Source organism: Sinohyriopsis cumingii, chromosome 4, assembly GCF_028554795.1.
Source record: "Sinohyriopsis cumingii isolate HCF-2022 chromosome 4, ASM2855479v2, whole genome shotgun sequence".
Classification (NCBI taxonomy): domain Eukaryota; kingdom Metazoa; phylum Mollusca; class Bivalvia; order Unionida; family Unionidae; genus Sinohyriopsis; species Sinohyriopsis cumingii.
Window position 1 is genome coordinate 71,077,244 of NC_142964.1, and position 26,088 is coordinate 71,103,331.

The window sequence follows — 26,088 nt, forward strand, 5'->3', positions numbered from 1 at the left end:
TAACGGTAACAACAGTGAGGAGACCATCGTGAGAATAGCTGAATCGTTATAGATACATAGATCCATACGCAACCTTAGACCACAACTGAAACACTGTACTTCGTATCCCAATCCAGTCTCAGGCCCCAAGTAGACAAATCCTGTTATAGCTAAAACATTCGAAGTAGGCAATCCTTCCCTATTCGTGGGCCATTTTTTTAAATGTTTCCAATCGTCTGGCACAAACACAATAGTCAGGCAAGAAGACGTGAAAATTGTATTGTTTGAACTTGGAGTTCTCAGTAGGTCTCTAGATCGATTCTTGCTGTGTCGAAGTCATCCTTCTTGTTGGTGGCTATCGTCTTAGAACCATTTTTTTAATACAAGAGTGTCCATACGGTAAAGTGAAGTGATTGGGTAGTCGCACACGCTTCTGATACACGATTTGATACAGTTTTGTCAAAGGTCGACTGACGATTTGATGTGTTGGTAAGCATACAATCTTGTGCGGTTAGTAGGTTGTCATTTTAAAATGTCGATCCTCTCAAGATTGCACGGCTTCTTTCAGTACCTGAAAGGTCACCACTTGGCTGGTGCGATAATTGAGAGTCAATCCTTTCACTTTACACTCGGTGTGCACTTCTGTTTGTGGGTTACATTATACGTAGCCGTAAAATTTGGGACCGCCACTAGCAAAACTTAGAAACTTGTCATTGGGGTGCTCGTTCGTCCAGGCTCCTAAACGACCTCCTTCAATGTAAGGGTGACGGTGAGCACGGCGATCGATGTAGATGCAACTGTCCGTGTCAAAATACAGCACACGATCTCCTAACAGTTGCAAAGCTTCGTAAAATTTTAAGCGAGCATGGGCTGTCACGTAAGCCGCAATAATGACATTTCCAAATTCGTCGGCCTGTACAAAGTCCAGTTCTTTTTCGTAATTGACCAGGATCAAGTCTTCACGAAGGACGTCCACGTGCTTCATGTATTTGGTTTTGCCGTGAATCATCTGGAAGTAGCGGTAAGGTTCTGTCAAATACTACGTCTTGGGTAAACACGGACGTTGTGTCATATTTTCCCACAGACAATTCAGCATCACTTTGGCAAACGAACACATTCCTTCGTATTTCTCGATGTGATCTCGATTTGGTCTAAAGTGATGCCCCCCTGCTCAAAGTCCTTTTATTTGAATTTCTCTTGGTCTTCGGGAGTGTGGCACCAGGAAGGATATCCGCTTGCTTTTTGTTTCAGCTTCAAAAAGACATCCACGGTAGTCTGCGAAAATGCCTTTCTGAGTTTCTTCGCCCTTGTGGTATTTTTCTGTCTTGGTATCCCAGGTCCAGAGCTTTGAACAATTTCACGCTGACTCACGTTCATGTCAAGGTGCGTTCTTCTTGGGTGTGCTGACAAGGTTGGTCTTGTTTGCACGTGTCGGAACAAGTACGGCACAAAGGAAACATCAGTTTTCCTTGCCAATGGTGAGGTAAACTGGATGGTACAAGTTCGTGGGAGGAAATATTTTCCATTTAATCAATCCTTCGTACTGTTAAATGTTGTCCAGGTCGACGTGTTCCGTCAACAATTGTGTGATGCCCTGCGGGAAAGTGACAATATTTGTACACATAATGATACAGCGAACACACGTCCAAATATTTTATTTCTTCTCCTTTTTCCTCGTTGGTTTGGTACAGCAAACAGGTGACATTCGTCCGTCCTCTATACAAACTGCCTCGCGGGTTCAAAGGGTTCATCAACTTGTAATTTTCTACGATGCTCTTAAATTCGGGATCGGTTTGCAAACGGTGATCGTACTCGTGTTCCCACATTTCCACCACTTGGTATCCTTGCTGTTCTAACTTTATGAGTCGCTGACAAATGGCCTCGTACAAGTCTTCCACGGTACGTTGTAAAAACTGAATTTTAGTGTACCATTGAGGGTAGTAGGTCAGACATCCGTGAATTAAGTATCCGTTAAACTCGTACACGATCTTTGGGTTTTCTAATTCCCAGCCATCCACCGAATACGTTCCAATCGTCTTTTCACTCTCCTAAATTCTCGATTGAGGGCGGATGATAGCCACGGTCTTCTCGGACATGAATCGTTTGCGGTACACTAAGGAACACGCTTTGACAATGGTGCAGGCTTTTTTCAAAGGATCGATCCCTCCGTGTTCCATTAACAATTCTCTAAATGTCCCACAGAAACTCCGTAAAATGTCCACGTCTGATCGACAATACTTTAGCATTTCGCCCTGATAGTCGAAGGGGTCCGAGGCGTGAGTGTGGTACCAAGCGTAGAAAGCTTCTCGTTTTTCGGTGCGCATGTTGTCGGGATTGTAGTAGTGAGCATCAGGCAAATGGGGTAGAACGGCGTGTTGATTGGCTTCGGTATTGAAAAAGTGCGGTAAATAGTCTTTGGCCATTTCTGTCATTCCAAATCTTTTAGGCATTCAACTCAGTGGCATGGTCAAGTAACTCATCGAATCTTTAAAGTGCACTTGTTCCACTTGCATGAAAATGAGCTTGGCTCCGATCTGCTCTTGCACTATAAATAACAGCGGTTCGCTTTATTCCATTCACCTGTTCTTGTCACAAGATGTGGACAAACGTAAAATCGTCTACCCTCCTATCGTCGATGCTGTTCAACTCAGACTATCCCATGTATGTAAGCATATTTTTGATTCAACTGGGGCACAGTGGATATGCTTAACAAAATTAGAATAAAGCATGTTTGACATAACACATTTCTGACTGTTACTAAGTTTTCCGTAGTTGTTAAGACAGTTGGGAGGCCATGGAGTGTATAGGTCTATAGGCTATGTGCTTGGATCAGTGCTTTCTGTCATAGTTCATTTCACATAGCATTGAGAATTTTATCCATCTGTAGCACAGTCAATTTTCAGGTCAGCGTCATGAAATGTAGCAAACAGTATATTGTTTCACACAATATATTTAAAACTAGTTAGGTAGCTTTAGCTACCTTTAGTAACGCTGACCTGAAAATGTACTTAGCTATGTTGCCAGTGTCCAGTACCGTGACGTCACCCCTGTTCAATTCCTATTGTCCGTATACAGGCCCAACCTTTTGTTCGTATAATTCTTGTCCGTATACTGCCAGGACCCTCTCTGTAATGATAATTCCCGTTGTCCGTATAGTGCCCCCCCCCCCTTCACTACTTGCATATAGTATTAATGTGTACAATCCAATACAAAATTTCCATCAATGAACTTTTGTATAGGTTAGAGACAATCGGTATTCAGCTTTAAAACCTAAAACACGTTAATAGATCAAGTGATGATTATTTGTGCAACTTTATGTTCCATGGATTATTTGCAATTGCAAACATTTATTAAAACTATATTTTATTTGCCTTCCTAAAAGCATTAGAAGAATTCAGTTTTGTTTGAAAGACAATTTGCAAAAGAGATAACATAATTGTTTCATTGTGGCACCCTATGAAATCTGTGGAAATAATTATCGTTCAGCTACTTAATAGACGTCAACATTTGAGGGACTTTGTTTTGAATATATGATCCTCTCTCTCTCTCTCACCAATCCCCTTTTTCATTTGTCCACCTCCCTTCTCTCCTTCACTCTGACACACTCTTCTATGTCCTCCTCTCTCCGTTTCAATCACCAACTCGCTTCCGCTCTTAGGCTCAACTTCCAAGTTCACTCGCTCAATTTCTTTCTCCCATTATCTCAAGATCTCTCTATCTCTCAAATTCTGTCTCAAATACCCTCTCTCATTCATTCACTCGCTCTCCTCTCACAATCGTCACACTCTCGCTTCCTTGTCACCTGATCACCTCTTTTTCGCTCCTTTTAGAAATCACATTGAAATCCGCCGTTGCATATCTACATGGTCTTATGTGATATTTCTAAGGCTTTCGACGTGGCTTGGCATCATGGACTCTTGTATCATTGAAAATGTGCGAGACTTGTTCCCCATATATGGCATTTTAAAGCTATCGATCAGTGAAGAAAACTGGAATTTAAACCAGTCTTCATTAGGGATCTATTGTATTGCACGTTCTTTCTTAAAGGTATTTATCAACGACTATATTACCAGGGATATATGAAGTCTTTCATATTATTTTCTGATGATAGAACACATTCATCTTAGTAAGAAATGTAAATGAAAATAGAACGTGATTAAATTAATAATCTTGAAGCTCTTCATGTGTCCAAACCGATGGTTAGTGAAATTTAATCTCATTAAAACGTATGCGGTTCGCTTCTTTGACCAACTGCTTCCTTTAAGAACTAGATGGTTTGCTTGACACCTTGCCATTGATGTATATAGTGGATTTACCCCTGGGTGGTTAGTGATAATGGTTATCATATAGAGAAGATTTATGTAGTTTGTTTCAAAAGTGAATGATAACTGAGCATGAAGTTTAGGCAAAAATATTTGTCATTCATACAAAATCGTTTGGAATATGCAGATGCTATTTATAATGGTTGTCGGTAAGGATATTCAGATTGACGAGAAAAATACAATATAATTATTACAAGACTCACTAGAAACTTAAATATAAATTTATATTGATTCTGCAAAGATGGATTCAAACTTGTTACCGTTCAATAGACATGCAGGTTTGTTTGATATCTATCTTTCAGAAACGTAGCAAATAGTCACTTCCCCACGCTAAGCTTAAGCCTGGAAAGCCTCCCAATAAAAAAAACCCCTGCTGGATGGGAAATTTGGGCCTCACTGGGACAAGCCACTCCACCCACGACACTGCTGCCTCTCAGCCTGTATCAGAATTGTTTTCTTATATCAAAATAAATAATCTGGTATATTTCAAGAGAGAGAGAGAGAGAGAGTTATGAAAAATGAGTGAAGTTTGAATATTTGTGTTTTGTGTGATGAATTAGGATACTCTGATAGTCATCATCTTCTTTTCTGTTTTTTTTTTGTAGCGAAATTTTTATTAAATCTTTTATGTTGTTATTATCAGCTATAAATCTAAGAACTTCTTCTATCTGGTCAAGATATAATAAAATCGACCTTTTATTTGTTTCATTATTCGAAAGGATCTGTTTCTGTGAAATATTATCTGAGCAGTTAGAAAGGTTTTCGCTATCTGTTCATAAAAATGTAATTTTTTAATTCCTAAATTTTAAGCTTGTGCAATTTTCGTTAAAGAAGATATTGCCACCAACGTTTCGTATTCTTTCCTACGCGAAAGTTTTTCAGATTTTTACCACTTTATTGATTAAAAAATTGCTGATCAGAACTAGCTGATAATGTTTGCTTCTTTCGTTTTTATATTTCTTATACTCTTCCTTTATAACAATTATCTCTCTTTCCAAAGCTTCGTTTTTGTTCACGACACAAAATGCATGGTTTTATTTGAATTATACTTGTTATTAATTCTTATTTCACATCATGGCCAGCAGCCAGATTAATATTTATCATAATATTAATTCTCTCTCTCTCTCTCTCTCATTAAGTTTGAAGTATCATGCATGTATCATGCACCCAGAGCTCCAAATAACATTGGACTGCATATTAATTTAAACAAAGAGGCAGGGGATAATTTCTCTGTTGAAAATAATATATATCAATCAGTCCGAGACTAAGAACATCTGTGTTGGGCTTTGCACCGAGACAAGGAAATACCAGTCAAAGTGTTACATTATTTGTCTCCCCACGAGGCTCTGCGGGTGGTGGTGGTTGGAGAGACAAAAATGTAACACCGCGACTCGGATTTCCTAGTCTTGTTACAAACAACAGCATATATATTTTTGTCTCACCGAATGTTTTCCATTTAGATTAAAATAAAATAACCCTGCACTTTTGCAATATTGTTAGCAGATTCAAAACACAGGTACTATTATTGCCTCTTGCTCTATAACAAGGTTATCAAGTTTTGTACTCTTTCATGAAAATCTGAATACTTATCTAAGTGGAGTCTAGCTATATATTCTGTTGTGTTTTGTTTTTAAAAAGAAAAAAGAAATGAAGAAAAAAACAAATGATTCTTGTTACGTGTTGCAAGTATTATATCATGAGCGTTTCGAGCCACGTGTAACAGTTGCCTCGCTAGGCGCTCAGCATTAAGAGGTTAGTGTTAGGACTGGTCGGCCTGATGACAGGATAATGTGACTGGGTGGGACATCATGATACATGTCTGCGGCATGATGCCCCAGTGCTAGACATCACTATAAACTGCCACACTGCAGACATCGTATCGATATGACTGAAAAATTGTTAAAGCTACGTTAAAAATCTTACACACACACACACGCGAGCCACGTGCTTTTCCTTTTTGTAAACGCGCATTAATAAGAATATGTTAATGAGGGCAATGTGGTGCCCGGTCGACTCTAAGTACACAAGTTCTACACATGAGAAAATAGAAACATAAAATCATTTGATATTATTACTGTATTATCAAATTTGATCGAAAGATGTTATATAAAATAATAAGTAATTCATATTTTTATACGGAAAACTTTTAACTTTAACCAGTACTAATTTGGAAAAAGTTATATAGTAGGCTATGGTACGATAAAGTACACAGCACTAACGAAGTGTGTAATTAATGACTGTTAGGAGATTTCTAATTCATGATATACTTGGAAACAAATTTCCTGTCTTGGAAATATGGTAATTGTTGCTATAACTGCTACAATGATACTCTGGATGGAAACCTTGTTTTGGAATATCATGTAGACTGATGAGTGAACTACAATGATTGGTCATTGCAGGAATTTTCGTTTGTTTACAAAGTTTGATTCAACTGGGGCTGTCAGCGAGTGTTTAACAAAGTTTGAAGAACACAGGTCTGAGATAACACTTCTGATTGTTGTCAGCTTTGCAGATGCTCTTGGGAGAGTTTGAATGTTTGTAGCCAGTGATTTATATTGCCTGTGTGTCTGGAACAGTGTCTGCTGTTATAGTTCGTTCCACACAGCATCGCTAATTTTATTCTATCTATAGCTCGGTAAATTTTCAGGTCAGCATCATTAAATGTATCTAAACGTGTCTATATCGTTTCACACGAAATATTTAAAATTAATGGGATACTTATAGCTACATTTGGTGACGCTAACTTGAAAATTTACGAAGTTATAGATAGGATAAAATTCGCTATGTTGTTTGTAGTTTCTAGCATAATACCAAATAGCTCAACTTCGTGTGCGCTTCTGTATGTGGCTCTCTCTCTCTCAAAATGTTTTGTACGGTGTGTTATCAAAGTTGGAGAGACCTAAAGTTTCTTTATGAGTGAATTTCTATTTCTTATATCTCTATTGTTGTTGTTGTTTGATTTTATAATTACTTCGTCTTGCATAGCAGAAGACAACAGGTTTTTTTTTTTTTTAAAGTAGTTCCTAGCGCTTGGATTTGGATACCACGACTGAGACGACCGGACTGCGACAACCAGACTGAGATAGGTTAAGTAAGGTTAGCAAAACAGTTAGATTTTCCTGTCGCATTGGTGAAAATAAAATATAGCCCAGCCTGCAAATATGTGCATAGAATGGTCATAAGGCCCGAGTGGATTTTAAATCTTTAGCCGAGACGAAGAGTCGAATAGAATTCATACTCCAGTACTGATGTACTGTTTCGACAGAAATATTCGAATTCTCATTTATTTTTTCATATGGTTGCGGCTTCATTCGTCAAACGAGTTTCTTGCAAAAACATATATCTATTTTTTTGACACGAATTCGTCCAAAGATTTGACATATCTTTTTTATTTAATGTGATCCTTTCATACTGAATGTACGTAGCATAATTTTGTTCAGATACATTTGTATACACTATATTTATACAGCTAGAGACTGTTAGAACTTCAGGAAAATATCATAAAAACTGAAAATAAGGAGAGAAAGGAAGTAAAGGAGAGTGAAAAGCCAAACTTACAATTTAAAATATAAAGGAGGAGATATACATAATTAAATAAAACCGATCCATCTTCCTTCATATCATCACAAATTTAAAGCGGAAATGGTAATGAAACGCAATCATTTACCTGACTGTGTCTATTTCATTAAAAAACATCACACAGCCCCAACAAGAAACAAAAAACAAAAATAACACCACGGTGTATTAACCCCGTATGCAAATACCGATCACGTGTATGTAAGCTCAATAACCACACAAAAGTAAATAAGCTAAATAACCACACAAAATATTTCTAGTGCTTGATGTTGCACACAAACATGTACATACAACCTAACACAGGACAGCACGAAAACATATCTATATCATAACGTACCAGTGAGAAACATTGCTGCATTGAGAAAGAAAAGCACATCCATTAAAAAGAGAATAAATCAAAATGTAAATCCAATACAGATTTTTGAGCACAACATGGACGATTACAATACATATCCACATTCTACAGATATATACCTACCACTATATTGTATACACAAACTACTTCCCAGTATAAATGAATTTATTTGAATTAAGAATTATAAACACGGACAGTCTGTGCATATTCATTTAATTCCGTAAATTCTAACTTAAAAATTTGCTTTCTGAAACACAAGTTCTAAACAAGATACCTAAAATCGTGAATAACTACATGATGGATAGAATTGTTACTCAACCAAAGTCTCGCGAAGAAAGAATTCATACTTTTGAGATACAAAGTTGCAGTTAAGTATGATTACATTAAATTCCTGTGGAAAGATAGTTCTTGCCATGCATATTAAGAGGTATATAAAATTCCAATTCCTATATCGTGCTGACAGTTGTTTCCAGGATTGTCATGGCAACACTTCCAGTCGCCGTTATGTAACATATTTTGTGTTTGATAGATATACCACTGTACTGATTTATTGATTGCTGATTGTCATGACTTGGTGTCAGTTACACAGTCTGCATGCATGAAAAAAGCCCTTTGTAACGTCTTAGTGGTTGTTTCTCGTCTTCATTGGTTAGTCTTTCTTCTCGGTACACCAGCCGCTTCTACTATTATTTTAATTATTTCTCTGCAAGGATGAGTACCAGGGACAGAGCTTTATGCCGAATGATGGATGTTGTATCTGGAGGTAGAACAGTTAGTCGGGGCAACACATTGCAGCGGTCTTTTTTGGGTGTAAAGCGAAATTAGGTTTACAGGACAGTGGTATGTATGTATGTATGTATGTATGTATGTATGTATGTATGCATGTATGTATGTATTGTAATAAATTTAGAGTATGCGCACTTGGTTATAGCGCCCCGTTTTAAGGAATTCTTAGATTTGTGTGATTACTTGTGTGATTATTGGAATTCGGCGCCATGGACATATTCCTAGCCCGAAATAATGAGCCATTTATTAGGAGCAAACTTCACCGAGTGAAGTGTTAGTGTGTTTCCATGATGCCATGGTTCACTAGTAGTGAATTCCGGCCAGAACCGAATGAATGTCCCTGTCGTAAGATAGTCCATATTAAAATCTAGTGGTGTACATTAGTGGTGTGACTGCAAGGGCAGTATCTACGGTATTAAACCGGTAAATTACACAAGAGAATAAATATGGGACTTGGCAGATACCGTTTATGTCGCCATATGAGCGAATGTGGTGCAGTTATATTGGCGAAATGTGCCTGGAGAGCATACATTGACTGGCCTAAGGTGGCGGAGTTAAAAATAGTTCCCATTGTTAGGGGAGACTCATATATTTTCTAAGGCGTGAACAGTTGGCGGTACGGAAACATGATGAAGATAAAACGTGCAGATGTGCGGTCGATAGATATTTGGCAGTTTGTTTTATCTGTGGTCTTGCATTAATTAAAGTAAAATTTAGGCATGGAATGGACACGTTGGACTTTCTAATTTACAACTGAAGTTGTATGGAAGTCTTTGGAAAGTCGGGGTAGACTTATGACTTCTAGCGAGAATCGCGCCAGGGTCGGTCAGTATGTATGTATGTATGTATGTATGTATGTATGTATGTATCTATGTATGTATCTATGTATGTATGTATGTATGTATGTATGTATGTATGTATGTAAATATGTATGTATGTATGTATGTATGTATGTATGTATGTATGTATGTATGTATGTATGTATGTATGTGTGTGTGTATGTATGTATGTATGTATGTATGTATGTGTGTGTGTATGTATGTATGTATGTATGTATGTGTGTGTGTGTGTATGTATGTATGTATGTATTGTATGTATGTATTGTATGTATGTATGTATGTATGTATGTATGTATGTATGTATGTATGTATGTATGTATGTATTGTATGTATTCGGCTGCTAGTCCTAGCTACAGTATGATAATACACTATGTACTGGTGCTATACTGACAAACTGAGTAAGTGATATTATTGGAATAAAATAAAACATCAGTTATAGTGTATAACATTTTTTTTAACGATGTGTATTTATTATACGATGTGATATGTATGCACCTAAGGTTGAAAGTCATTACTGAAAAATAAAATAATAATAAAAAAGCAAACAAACAGACAAACAAACTAACAAGCATACAAAGAAATGAGAAATCAAAATGCCGCGAATAGTTGTCCAACAAACCCGTAGGATGTTGGAGACTGTCTCATATAAAATATTTTGTAAATAAACAGAAAAGTGAGATACTAGCATGCGGTTCAAATCAAGAAAAACAAGAAATACTCAAGTACATAAGTCACGTGATATAAATCTACAGTAACAAACAGGACCGGTTGAGTCCATTTTCAATGTACATAGAGGACATCATAACACAAACAAGACGAGCGACTTTAATGTATTTATCGCAAACTTCATCGTTGTTGCAGAAACATTAGGATCTAATGATGGAGGTAACATGTTATTTTTTTGTATACCTCTCATAATTTATGATTTAGATTTTAAATTCGATGGCAACAATAACTTTAACAATAATATTTATATCCAGTGCAAATTTATTTTTGTTACTTTTTCTTTGTCTTAAGCACAAGAAAACATCGTGACAGAAAAACAATGTTCTTGAATTAGAGGTCTGACAAAAGTCGGTAATAATTATTACACAAAGTCGCGTCATTGTCAAATTAAAATGATATAATTTTGGAATACAAGGCTATATACAACTGGAGATAAAGCGTGTTTGACATTTTCTTTTAAAATATATCTGGATGTGAGAGAAAAAACATGCTGTAGCAAACGTCTTATCCAGGTCAACTAGAATAAATTACTTTGACAGGTTCATGTTATAACGAGGCCCTCTGTGACAAAACTACCTCTGTGCCCACTCATCCGCCTTGTAAGATTTTTTTCTGTTTTTTTCTTCCCACATAAAGATAGGTACAAAAATCCACTCTTCAGCTTTCGTTTTAAGGTGAATGATTTCTGGATGTAAATGACTTAAATAGACGTCTGTCTTAATAAATGGTCGACATTTTTTTTTGAATACATTAGTAATTTAAATGTCACCATAGGATTTCAGATGTTTTTGAAAACTTACAATCTTTGCTCAGGAGAACTGATCTAGATTTACTAATTCTTACAGTTTTTTAAACGACTGCGTTCTGAATAATTGTGTAGTGAAGTAAAATTAATTAAATTTACTAATTTATTCTATCTACTCGATAGGATTAGATCTGAATTCTAATTCGATGAGACTAACACTAGATATTCTAGCAAGTTGCTGGAATGTTTACTCAATCATAAGTATTTTTACCCACGAAACATGTAGCTTCAAATACTTTCTGGCAAGTTCATGCATATTTGTTGCAGGAAAGATAACTGCTTAGTTAACTTTTGTGGCAGGCACTTAATAGAATACGTGTTTTTAAAATCTTAAAATAAAGTTTTAAAGATAATCTTTGACAAGTTTACAGATAGGTAACCCTCTTGAAACCTTTCTTTCTACAATATGCATATTTTAAAAGTTTGTTATTATACCCTGCTGACCGTTAAACAAGATGTGGGAAAAAGACCAGTAATTGGCTCTGTCGTCTTCGTAATGTCCAATCATTGATGAGTCAAAATGTCACTGATCACGGCATGTTCGTTTCGATAAAATTACACCATTTGACGCGGATTCGCCGCTATATCCCGTTTAATTGCTTAATGCGGTTTATTATTGCGGTGTCAACATATCTTGCTTTATGATCTTGTGAAGTTTATTGTAGCGTATATGTTTTGTTATTGTCGAGGATCATTTCCTGAATTAAAAACTGTTTGATGGCATTTGTCAATGATTTTATTCTTTTTGGAAGACTTCGGTTGAGAATATAGGATTTGTTTTTGTAAAAAGAACCCTCCCCCGCGAAGATAAACAGCGACATAGGAAGTATCATTTTAGTCTGACTCTGAGTCCTTGAAGTCCTCTTCGCGAAGAATCCTTCCCTCTTCTCGCGCGCGGATTAATTCATCTGCAAAGGACTGCCTGCCAATGGCCTTAAGCGCATTGATTAGAGTGGACTCGGTCACGTTACTTAATTTTTTCCGCCCATCCGTTACTATGTTTATCCATCTTTCCAGGATCTTAGAATTGGCATCTCCAGTGCTGGAACTTTCTCGCCGAATTCTGCTGATAGTTTCGGGGTCGAGTCCCAACTGAGTGCCGAGTTGCTTCCCTTGGGTCCTTGTCAGTGCCCGGCCGAGAACTTCCAAACTTACAGGTTTTAGGATCATGAAAGGGGGCACTGAAAATTGAAATTAATAAAGAACACTCATTACCCTGATCAGATAAGCTAAATTGCGATTGATCACTTGATTTAAAACTGTTACCGCAATTTCTGAATAATTAAAAGGTTCATAGAGGAAAGACTTGCTAATAAAGAAACCACACCAATATTTTCCTCAAGTTCGAAGTGTAATTGTTGCAATGGAGCTATTTGTTTTACAATATAATATATGGATTAGCTGGTGATTGTCAACTTCGGTTGAACGCTTGATACCAATTTTGTAATTATATTTTGTTGATGCATTAAATGATGTACGGAAGATAGTGCGCTTCTTTTTCAGAAACCATATTTTATAGTACATAGATATTCATTAAATCTTTGATGCAACATTGTTTAGTACTGCTGGTTATAAACTAGAAAGGCTTATGTGATGTCCTGTTGTCCATCGTCCGTCCGTTCGCCTATTAAGACTCTCGAAGGATTGCGATGAAACTTCACACATCCGAAGGGCTAGTTAGTACTAAATTGAATAAGACTGATCTGGCATCCAATATGACCGCTATGGTGGCTTGCTAAAAAATCTTGTTATTACTATTCTTCCGGAAAGAAAGTCATATTGAGATGAGGCTTTCACCAGAGGACTTCCTTTGATTTTTATTTGGTCGTAAAATAGAAACAGCGGTAATATTATATCCATCATGGATGCCATAACGGTCATTGTGAATATCGTGTTATCCCCATTCTTTCTGAATGGATGGTCATATCGACATGGGATTGTCAGCAAAAGATTTACACTACCATCTGATTGGTTATAAATAAAAACAGTACCAATCTGGCATCAATATAACCGTCACAGCGGCTAGAGTGAAACTCTTGTTTTTGAGCATGAAGGGTCTCAGCACTCAGCACTTAAAAATAAAGTACGGCCTTATCATGGATTCGTGAAAAATAAACCACAAGTCCATTGAACGGACTCGTTAAATTTATTGGATTTATTAACTTTTGATAGTTCATATGGAGCCATATAGTGGGCTATGTTTTCCGTAGAATTCACGTAATGATACATAAAATAAACAAAATAGCTGCTTTGAATAACAATGTGAAGGGAATCATTAATCTTATAGGTTGATATTCTATTGTATGCAACAAATGTTGCATTATCTAGTATTATGTATACTTTTATTTTTGCACTGTGGATCATACTTCTAGCTAAAGATACTGAGATTTAAAGACGTGCAACAGCTCCAACTATTTACTTTGGTCGTTTCAAGTAGCTATAAGTACTATACCTAGAGGAATCTGCTCAAATTTTGATTACTCCAAGAGAACGTATGCTACTATTTCAAAATACTATTGACTAACAGTATATGGGATTCGGTTATCAGCTTCACGTTTATGTGAACCACAAGACAATTTTGGATGGAGTTTTGGAGGTATGCTTACAAAGGACACATCTAGGGAAGCTGATATTTTAACTTCAGTTTTTGCTTTCTTTGGAAAAACATCCCTGAGAAAAGCTTTTCAATGCGGGTTCCTACCATTATAACTTAGGGATGCCGTAGATCCTCTTTTCGTTAGATTTTTGGTTGAAATTATTTGTAGTTTCACTGGTAGGCTTGTCACTTGTTCATCCGTCTTGGTGCCATCTTCTCCTCGTTGAATGCGAACCACATTTATCACCCCTACTGCGGGTTTTTCGTGCTCTTTCAGACCGGCGCGGTAGGGTTGGAAGCTTGTTCTTTTGGGCAGAAAAGTAAGTCTTCTCTCTCCACCATCACCCAACACTTTAATGTTTCCGCTGAAGTTTACCTAAAATGTATTGAGCTTTCATGATATTACGAGAGCTTTTGGTATGTTATGTATTACGGATATTCTCCAAAACAGAAGAGAATTATGGAAGTGTAGACTAAAATAATTGTTGCTAGGAAGCTTGACTCCATCATGGTCAACCTTGACATTCAGATGTGTAGGTAACAAACAAATCCTTTCTATTACCGTCTGTTTTAAACAGATATTTCATTATTCCTCACTCATAATCTTTTCCCTCACCTCCATGAATCGCTGCATCGTTTTGGATCACATTCAACATGCAAACAAGACGAGAATCATGGAAGTGAAACCTAAAAGAACAGCCATTTTTGCACGGAGGATTAGCTGTATCTTTGTAAAGTCATTCACGTTGTTGACATTGATATACATTAGTGCGAGACCAAGCTTTTTCTATTCATAATTTTAAACAGAATATATTATTATTTCGTACCTAGAATCTCCTCCTCCCTCCCACCCCCACTAATCAGTGCATTGATTTTGATGTCATTTATTACGCATGATCGCAGGCTACAAATTATTGTTTAATGACCAGGACAAGTTTTACACAGATTCCGGAGTACTTATGTTGACTTTTGACGCAGAAAATAGTTCGTCTAAGGTCTGCAGCATTTATCCCTAATGAATGCCTTTTAAATCCTTTTTGATTCCAGAAAATGGACTTTTTGACAGAAACTCAAAAAAATTATTTGCAAAACAAGTGAGACATTTGTTAAAATTTCGCTTTCATTTAAAGTTATGAAAAATATTCGTGTTCTGTATTAAAACTCGACATGACAGAGTTATCTCTCTCTCTCTCTGTTATTTAAACCAACCTGGAATTCTTGGAAAAATATTCGTGTTCTATATTAAAACTCGACATGACAGAGTTATCTCTCTCTCTCTCTCTCTCTCTCTCTCTCTCTCTCTCTCTCTCTCTCTCTCTCTCTCTCTCTCTCTCTCTGTTGTTTGAACCAACCTGGAATTCTTGACTAGGTTCCATCATGAAGGTTCCAGACTCAGGCATGTCTTGTTCCACATATCCCTTGTTTGCCCAGTATTCTCTTCTTATTGGCCCATTTTCTGTTGTGGTACACTCCACTACCGCCAGATGCTCATCGTTATCAATCCTCTGTACCATTGAGAAGAAAACACACGGCTTTTTCCTGTCTCTCGATCCAGCGATCCGGTCAAAAACCTCTTTGCGACCTTTCTTTGTTTTCATACTGGAGTACATGACTGCAACATGGCTACCAGAAGGAATATATATATATATATATATATATATATATATATATATATATATATATATATATATATATATATATATATATATATATATATATATATATATATATATATATATATGGTCTTTTTCGTTATGTATCCATTGTGACTCTAAGCTTGAATTACAAGACTAGGATAGAACATAAATATATGATATACCCGGAGGACAATATTTTCATCTGGACCTAACAGACAGAGCATCTCTTTCTACTTTTGTATGGTGTTGGCAGAGTTTGTCTTTCGAACATTATGTTAAATAAATGACCGAGAACATAGACGTAGAATATATATATATATATATATATATATATATATATATATATATATATATATATATATATATATATATATATATATATATATATATATATATATATATATATATATATATATATATATATATAAAGTGTTCAGATCGTAAACTTGTTATTCGTGTTGGCCTTTATTGAGTACTGCTGTCAGTTTTCCGAGCACTTTTTCTGAATATCGCGGATAGTGTTGTTGTGGGATGAAAGATTCCTTCTCTGTTTGAGGCACAGATATTAACTATAGAATGAAGAGAACATAACAGTACTTACATGCTGAAATGTTCGACCTCAAAAACAATGTTTCCTTTGTGACGTTTAGGCTTTGTTGGGATGATTTCAAGGGATTTTTCGTCCACAAGGTTATTCTCATCTGCTGCCACTATCACAATATCGTCACCCTTGACCTTGTCCTTCAGAATTTAAGTAGATTATTGAAAAGGGGTTGAAACGAATATATTTACTAACCTGACTCAAAAAAGACTATAATACAATGTGGAAATTAAAATTTTGATAAATCCAACCTATGGTATTTGACTTGATGGCATAATAATAATAATAATAATAATAATAATAATAATAATAATAATGTTTTCTTTCTGTTGAAACAAAGCAGTTATGTTATTCGAGTTTCAGCGGTAGATTATGCACTCTTTGATGGAAAAGTACGTTTGCTTCCTTGAACATCCTCAGATATTTTGAATGAGTTCTAAATGTGTTGTGCATCTAACCCTTGCTTTTCACACTCTTATGTGGTTAACTCATATTAAACTTCCGAATCGATACACAGTGACTTGGAAATTTATAAAATAAAATGCTATTTATCAGCCAAAGTTTCACGAATAGAGAAAGGTAGTACAAGATATGCCCAAACAAGACGATCACTTAGTGTGACAAGGACTCTTTGGTTGGGAAACCTTCGGTGATCAAGACTATGATGAAATCAGACGTATTCCAAGTATACAGTTATCAAGTAAGTAACGCTAATGGCCTGTCAAAGCTCGTTTCTAATATCCATGATCTTGCTAGATGGCGAGGCAAAATTTAGATTGGTTATAATGTATTTCGGGACATTTCTTTATATCATACGTAAAATAAGCGGACGATCCAACAAGAAATAAATTAAACGCTCTCCAAGCAACGCAATACCGTACACGTTTGACTGTTGGTGCAGGTCAATATTTGATGAACTATAATGAAGTGTATCAGAACATCCCCCAATATGAGTGCGCATGCGATAAGGTTTGGAGGCACGCGATTGAACATTGAATCAACCATTCTGCACAACGTTATAGAAAGAAAAGATGTATCGGATATATGAACCGATAAAAATTGGGACTATTACCAATGTCCCTGACGCTTGAAAATACAGTGGGATAACCAAAATATCCTGCATTAGAGAAGGCTAACGAAGTGATGCTAAGCGATCGCAATGGCAAAGAAAATTTAAAGACCTTTGCGAATGTTAAAGATATTTGGTCTCTGCACGTGCTATTGTTTGTAAACATTAACAGCAATACCTTATTGAGGGCAATGGGGTGACCTTTCAATCGTACACAAGTTTGACGCATGAGAAAATATAATTTTTCAAACATTTGATATTATTACCGAATTTTCACATGTAATGGCAAAACATTAAGTTAATAATATTTTATTTATAATAATGATGACTTTTAACTTTCATCAGTTTTAATTGGGAAAGGTTATACGCTAGCCAATGATACCATATTGAGTAAAAAGCTCCAACGAAGTGCATACTGACTGTTTTACGATTTATATGTGTTGGACTCTTCATGCAGTATTAGAGATCTGTGCCACTATCATGTATAACTCGCCTTTTCTTTAGACGAGGTTAACTGGTATTTGACATGGTTGTTAAATTACCATCATGTATTAAAGACCCCTTAATCACAAATACCCAGCTGATAATAACATAAGGACATTTCTACTTCATGATTTTCTTGGAAATTTATATTTTCTGTCCTGGAAATATGGCAGGTGTTGTTATTACTAGTGCAAAGATGACAGGCTACCGGGAAATCTTGTAGAATAGCTCGTTATGTATGAATCACTCTGATTGTTAAGTGCTGGAGTGTTCATTTGCAATTGCATTATTATATTAGATTCTAAAGGGCCGCACGTTCGAAGAAAGCAGGGTTGACAATACATTTCTGGCTGTTGACAAATTTGTGATTGGCCTAGTTGTTGAGAGAAAACTTTTGTGGCCAGTGATGTACATAGCATTTGTGTCTGGAACGGTGTTCTGTTAGTTTCTGACATAAATATTTTCTCATTCTTTAGTTTTTGTAAGATATATGGAAGTCATCATGGGCAAGTTTGTTTTAACATATTTATTTTCATTAAGGTACTCAGCTTTCTTGTCCCAAATGATACCCGTAAACATCCATTGCTCATTTGGCCCTTGCAACCACGATCGTTACATGGACTATGTAGAATGGATGGTCAGGTTCACGAACATCACTTGAGCGTTTCTTTCTTATGACATTTATAGATACAGGACACCTATCTGCATATATGGGGTTATCGTACATTCTTGGTTTTTCTTTGCTTGTGTTTCGTAAGTTCTCTCCTGACCTTGTCTTCGTCTGCCTCTCTTTAAACTTTAAGAATTCAAAATTAAGTTTACATTCTTGCTTTAAAGAGATATCTCCCCACTTAATGTTTATGTGTTCTTGAACCCCCTCCCTGTATCCTAAAGTGCAACATATTGTTAAGCTGTAAAGTGTTTTATAACGTTGTTCGCGTGTTAGAGCCCAACATCGAGGATTCATACAGTTTATTCATGTGACCAGTACAGATAGCCGTAGCAGTTTTGAGCTGTAAGATACACTTTCCTTATGAACTCAACCAAATAACTAGACATCGTGTGTGTATGTGTGTGTGTGCATGCGTGTGCGTGTTTCCTTTATGACTGAAGTTCTTTTTGTTATATCACTATCGTTGCTGCTATTTGATTTTTAAAACAACCCCGTCACACACAACAGGAGACAACAATGGTTTCTTCCCTTGAAAAGTAGTTTCTAGCGCGATGGTACCATAACTGAGACAACCTGGCTGAGATAAGAAAAGTAAGGTTGGTAAATCAGCTAGATTTCTCAGTCTCATGGGTGAGACAAGGAAATCCAGGTAACATTTCTGTGTTGATGGAAAAGAATAGCTTAGTAGGAAATATATTTAAGGACTTTACAAGATTGTACCAGACTATTTACCGCAAAACCGCCATATTTCTCCTTTATTATATTTAAGGAATTCTTTATAGTTATTCCAGCAAAATTTACTTTTTCTGCAAACTATTAAAAAAAAGTTCTTTTCAATCAGATTATTGCCAATGTTTTAATTGTATTGCCAGAATAATAATATTCGTTGCAGTAAACTTTGCAAACAAGAGTTTCGTTTTTAACTTTGGAAACAATTATAGTTTGGTTTCCCGTACGTAGCTGAACAAATGACAAATATCCACAACTGTTACGTCGACCAATCAAAACGACTCGTGCATACATCCGATGAGAGCGACTTATATATAAATTAGAAATTAGTGTGCTATCAACATATAATAGAAGAATACATTTTGAAAAAATATCACAAATCACTACTGTCTTTATTATAGATAGCATGAATGTAACTTTTAAAATTCTAAAATAACTTCCTGAAAAACTTTGATGATATGAACAAAATTTATGAAAGCAACCAAATGTCAAGCAATCTTTAAAACTATTATGTGGATTCAATTAGTTGATAATGGTAAAAATCACAGAGCAGCAGTAGAAGAAAGAATGTGTAAGTAGATTGTGTAATCTGTTATGATATCATGACATTATTTCAACTGCTCTCACCTCACGGGACGGTATTTGCACTTTGACCTTTTCCTTGGGCTGCTTTCCCGCGATGGAGACTTGAAATATGTCCGTTAAGAGAACTGAATTTGTCCGCTTCTCAGCCTTGTTTACTGGCATCTTCGTGCCCTCCTCCGTCATCGGTTGACTTTCACATGTTTCATATACCTAGACAATAATGAATTAAGGCATATAACTTCCTCAACCGTATTCTCCTTAACATGGCTTCATCTGTAGGCTGGCTAGTAAGGTCTTTGCAATACTTATCATACCTCATTTTGTGGATCGGGCCACTAATTCATTTCCCCAAAAATTTAATCATATATATTAACAAAAATGTTATTTGTTCATTAGGCAGACATAAAGACCACACATGATTAAAGTTAGAAAATGTTTGTTCAGCCTTGAGATACATACGTTTTACAGTACTTTCTGAGCCTCGTACTCTTAAATAGGGGGACTCCGTTGTCTGCATCTAAAAACGTAGCCTCGTCACAAAGAGCCCATATGCTATTTTGCCAGTAGGAAATGAAATATAGGATATCAAATTACAAGTACATATTTTATTGGCAACTATTAGTACATATATCAAAGTTTATGAAACATTTAATAGAAGAAAATTAAGAACATTTACTCGCCAATGTGTCCACCTCTGAATATTTAGGATTCTGCTTTTTATTCCATCACCAGTAGACTGGTTCTCTGACTGTAAATAAACTAGTGATCTGGTGCCTAAAATGGCTGACTCCGTTGAACAGTATAAATTTAAAGTCCATTCAGTGTCTGGTATATTGTCGTTTTACTCTCTATTTCTCGGAACCAATCACCCTTTCTGTAAGCACAGACCTTTATACTATTTTGACCATTCCCACATCACCAAATAATGATGTATCAGAATGGGTGGTATAGGTATCCGCGGACCCGGGTTCGAATCTCAATAGAATACGAATTAAAATTCTCTAACCTGTATGATAATGCTATTTATTCGTATTCATAAATTCGGTTTGCACTATCAAGCATTCTCATGTACTTTGTGGTTGTTTGTGTGTAATGTATGTATGTATGTATGTATGTATGTATGTATGTATGTATGTATGTATGTATGTATGTATGTATGTATGTATGTATGTATGTGTGTGTGTGCGTGTGTGTGTGTGTCTTAATTTCATTTTATTGTCTGGCATGCATTTATTTACCTATTAAGGAACTTTCAAGTACTTATGTGAAGAGACATGTAAAGTGTAAGTTTCAAATACTGCACGTCAGCAAACGGAAGGACTACTCATTTTGAATTTAAGTTAGTGCTATACCGTCTTCCGTTCAAGTCGCACGATTATTACAGTTAAATACTAGGTAGCAAGACCTGCATTCACTATGTGTGAAACAGAAAATAATTTCTTCTATATACATTTGAAAGGACATAAGGTGAAAGACAAAGGCTATGACAATCGTCTATGTCACCACTGCCGTCATCGTCAGTACGAGTTTACCACAGTCAAAATCATTATTATCGTTGTCGTAGTCGTCATCAGCATCATCATCGATACTCAACAACCTTACCTTCATTGTGATTTTTGTGTCTTCTTCGAATGCACCAGGTGGTATGTCGATGACAAAATCATCATCGATTTTGGAATGGATACTGGACCCTTCAGCGCCAATAGTACATTCCTCCTTTTTCGGACGCGCCAGAACCACAAGTACTTTACTGGAACCTGGGTTCATGTCGAGTTGTAGAGGGCAGTATGAAACCTAGCATGGTGAATAATAACAATAATAATAATAATAATAATAATAATAGCAACAATAATATTGATAAAATACATACATACATACATACATACATACATACATACATACATACATACATACGTGCGTGCGTGCGTACGTACATACATACATACATACATACATACATACATACCAAGATGCAACAATTCCAACACGAAAAGGAAGAGGAGGGAATGGAACTGATATTAGTTCCCGTTCTTATATTGTCAGTTCGCTTTGAATTCGAAGTAATTACGTTAAGTCAAATAATCTTAAAAATGTGATACAATATGATGATGTTAGTACAGTTAATTGGTATAGCTACAAATTAGAAATCAAGCTTGTTTATCAGGCTCGCTTAATATTGTTTGAAGGTGGTTTTGCGCTTACATGCTATAAAACCAACACAACTGCTGTTGAGACCAACAGCGAGATATACTTCGTGTTTTAACGTAAAATAAGAATCGATCCTATTGAGTTCTTTATTGGTAGAGATCAAAAGATGATAATAAGAACACGATCTCAACCGGTTCTTACTAAATTGAACTTTTATGAGGGTGGTCAGCGAAAACAATGTAATGGACTACAGAGGACAAATCGTAGATCATTTGAAACAAGTCTGCACAACAGCAAGTCAGAATAAAGTTTATTGGATCAATAAATAAAGCTCAAGCTTGTTGTGGCTTTGTTCATGACAAATCCGTTTACTATATTCCTTTCATCTTTTACTCATAGAAGACAACTTTCGTGTCTGGTGTCCTACTTTGTTCATGACAAATCCGTTTACCATATTCCTTTCATCTTTTACTCATAGAACACAACATTCGTGTCTGGTGTTCTACTTTGGCTAGACGACAATGTAAAATTGGTACGTTTTAGGTGTCTAAAGTAAATCAATAAAAGTAGTTGAATTTTGGTGTTGAGGAACATAAAGGATCTCAGATGAATAATGATTTTGTATTGAATTATGATCAAGAGAACATCTAACACAGAAAACAAATTTTCAAAACTGGATATCCGATGGAAATTCCTTTGTGAAGTCACATTTTTCAATTGGATAGCATTTTTGGATGAGAATGTTTACAATCTTTCCATCTAAGTAGTATACTTTCCATTTGTATAACATAGTAACATTACAGTTGTTGGATATTTATGTGAAGGCATGATTACTGGATGCAGAAATTGTACTAAATCTAGAATAAAGATATTGCTGAGTATAGTAATTCCAGATATAATGTATTTATGGCCGAACATTTGCCTTATTCAGTTTTGAAGAATGCTGTGATTGGGTAGTTTCCTGTCAGTTGGGAGACCAGTATTTGTCGATATTCTTGTCGAACTGACATGAGCTCTTGTACACTTCTAGGCTGTTATTTAAACCGCACTTGGCATAGGGGTGAGCTGCCTGCTATAGTTTTGGACCACGCCCCCAAATCTAGCAATTGTAGACATAATATTTGTTTCCAATGACTCTTGAGTAGTCATTTCTGGATATAGCAGTCAAAATATTGATAGTAGTAGTAAAACAAGTTCTCGAAGGCAAGGTAAGGACAATTCTAACGGTCGAAACTAATCAGTAAGAGAATACTGCACAATAATTTCATAGACTTATTTGGACCATTCCGAGTCATTCAGTATTAAACAGCACACACTACACCTGAAGTATACCAACTTTGTAATATAATATATAATGAAGATGACTTTATTGTGTGTCTGAAGAATACACGCATTTAAATTAATTGGGGTTTTGGCTCTTGAGAGTATTGATTAAATGTGTCCTGAGAGCAAAATGAAGTAAGAAAAACTTATACTTTTGACTTGTACAAAACGAAAGTGACACATGTTGCCGGTGTTGACTTACAAGGATACAAAGACTGTCCCTGTATATGGCAGCACTCATTGACCTTTTAACCAGTTGCTGACAGATATTCTTCTTGTTTTATGAACGATAATTCGGGATAACAGCAGTAGGTGTAAGTGCATTTATAATTTTAAAGAAAAGGAGGTGGTCAATCGTAATTACCATAAGTACATATATTTTGTGTGGATCAGCTAATGTATCAAAGATGACGAAAATAAAACCATCAGGTGCATCAACTATGCTATTTTCTGATTACTTAAGCATCTCGGATGCGTTTTTCGTTAAACAAATATTTTTTCAAGTTTAAAAATTTGTTTCAGTTGACTTGTCATGTATCATTCAAATTATAGGGACTGTTAGGTCATTCCTACGTTTCTCTTCGCGAAGTTTTGTTAAAGAAAATATTATGATTAAATAATATTTTTCTTCACATATATTCTGATGTTTACTCTAGATCGTAAGAGGATACACTTGAACATTTCTACAGAAATAAGGTTGATTGAAATTAATAAACGAATATGGGGGTGTTTGAAGTGACATCCCTTTTACTGAGTCTTGGGTCACGGATTTTTAAACTCAGTAGGTCTCAGACGTCAATTGAAATCAGAAGATATAGATTAGTTTAAAATGCTGCAATGATAATAAAAGTAAAGACTTCTATGTTTTCAAAATTATATCAATTGTTATGTATGTAAGTGGCCTACACTCTCACGTGGTCGCTCTTTCTGAGTCACTATGCTTAATTTATTACTACGCAAAACGAACGGGTTTAACCCTTGATGAAACTTTCAGGATGTTATGCGCTAGGGTCGTGTGCAGACGCTAGGGTTGAGTTCAGACGCTAAAATGTATAAGTTATAGTAGGAATCGTAAAGTTTAGTCCTACTTTCTGATTCAGCTATTGTTCTAAATCAAAGGTAGTAATTCCCAAATGTAAAAATGAAAGCTTGATTGCAAGACATCACATAACTTTGTTCATATTCAGAAAACTAAATTGGACACTTACATTACCAATTTCTTCTGTTACTTCATATTCTTTCGTCGCTCCGTCCTGGAATTTCATAATTATTTCGTCTTTGTGTGAAATCTTGGAATACAATGGAATCTTTACGTCGAGTTTCACGTTGTACAAATTATCACTCACTCTAATCTGAAAGATGTCACTCACGATCTCGTCCGCCTTTTCCAAAGGAAATTTAATGGAACTGTTCTCCGTCTTTTCCCGTCTACAGTACAACAAGAAGGGTAGGTCCACCCTTGTGTCCAGTTTAGAAATAATAAGGCCAACTCGTGACAGGACAAGAGGGATCTTTGCTTTCTTGGGAAAAATCTGTATTCCTTCGACAAATATGTAGCTGCAAATATGAATATCATAGTCAAAATCAAAGAAATGTCGATGATCGATCTGTCATAAAGGATGATAAAGAGATTCACAACTAATATATGACATATTTGTGACGTATCTGTATGATGCTATATATTTATTTAGATACAGTCCTTTTTAAGATCAGATGAATGGGTACGAGCTAACCCAATAACTTACTTAAAATTAAGCCCACTTATAATTTGATTTTGAGAGTATTTTAACTGTTATATGCATATGAATGTGTCTAGATAAGCCAGCGATTCTTCCCTGATTTACAAAAAAGTCCTTTTTGTCGTCGAATTTCTGAATAAAGTATGAATACCTTTTAAACTTATTTTTGCGAAAGAGTGACTTGAAGACATTTTTTTCTGTTCAAGAAAAAGTATTCTCTCAAAGAAAACGAATGTTTGTCACAGAAATAACTGACAAACTATCTTATTTGGGCACTTTAATTTTCCCAGTCATGCGAATATTATAATTTCAAGAATGCATTGATTCTATTTTTCGTTAGAAAGTATTTAAGTCATAGAATTGGAATTTATGAAATTTATTAAAGTTAAAGTATCTTGGCTTCATTTGGGTAAAAATGGTGTCCTAATACATGAAACAAGGTGGCAGATAAATAATCATTCAGTGTGCAAATAATCTAGGTACATGCTTTTCTAAGACATAAATGAAGAGGTTGATTTGTTTATCTGCCATTATGAAACATGCTAGAGTTCAATTAACTCTGGGTCTGGGAAGGCCTTGTTCATGTAGAATGTACATATCATCTTATCATCCCGAATTTCAGTATCTACTAACATTTATATAATGTTAAATGCATTGAACCAGATGTTCATTTTCAGAGCCAGTTTTCTGATTCTTTCTTTATATTTATGTTTTCTGGTTATGTGACTTTATTGGAAGTTTCAGCTACAATTATAAAACATTATTGGATGGACGGTCTTTTTTGCGAAAGTATCAAGGTCTTTTCTGTCTGAGAAAGGATATAACGACAGAAAAAGCATATGTCTAGAGTATATATCTAATTATGCATCAATGAATAGGCATGATCTTCTAGGCGAATACTACAAGAAAGTCAAGACAAGTTTTGTAGTAAACGGCCATGCAAAGTAAAACCGATAAAGTTAGCTACATGGCGACTCCATCCAGGGGGCCCCGAGTGGCCGAGTGGTCTAAAGCGCTCTTCGTTACGGATCACTGCCATCTCACCTCTGTCTGCGGCGGTTCGAGTCTAAGATTCAGCCAATGTGGGTATGTGAGAAAGCTTGCCAGTAGCTTCTCG

At 35.9% G+C, this 26,088-nt stretch overlaps 1 protein-coding gene across 7 annotated transcripts in view; it reads right to left on the reverse strand.

Moving 5' to 3' along the window:
- Positions 1 to 8,383: 8,383 nt before the first annotated feature.
- Positions 8,384 to 26,088, reverse strand: part of LOC149801428 (uncharacterized) — a 47,831-nt gene continuing 30,126 nt past the window's right edge. For all 7 annotated transcript variants that reach the window (XM_089955549.1, XM_089955554.1, XM_089955550.1 and 4 more), the window contains 7 exons: positions 24,441 to 24,789; positions 21,364 to 21,555; positions 19,804 to 19,971; positions 16,223 to 16,362; positions 15,337 to 15,607; positions 14,090 to 14,360; positions 8,384 to 12,569 (listed from right to left, as the gene is read on the reverse strand). In XM_089955549.1, coding sequence (XP_089811675.1) covers positions 12,223 to 12,569; positions 14,090 to 14,360; positions 15,337 to 15,607; positions 16,223 to 16,362; positions 19,804 to 19,971; positions 21,364 to 21,555; positions 24,441 to 24,789 — 1,738 coding nt within the window. In that variant the 3' untranslated portion in view covers positions 8,384 to 12,222. The remainder of the gene's footprint in view (positions 12,570 to 14,089; positions 14,361 to 15,336; positions 15,608 to 16,222; positions 16,363 to 19,803; positions 19,972 to 21,363; positions 21,556 to 24,440; positions 24,790 to 26,088) is intronic.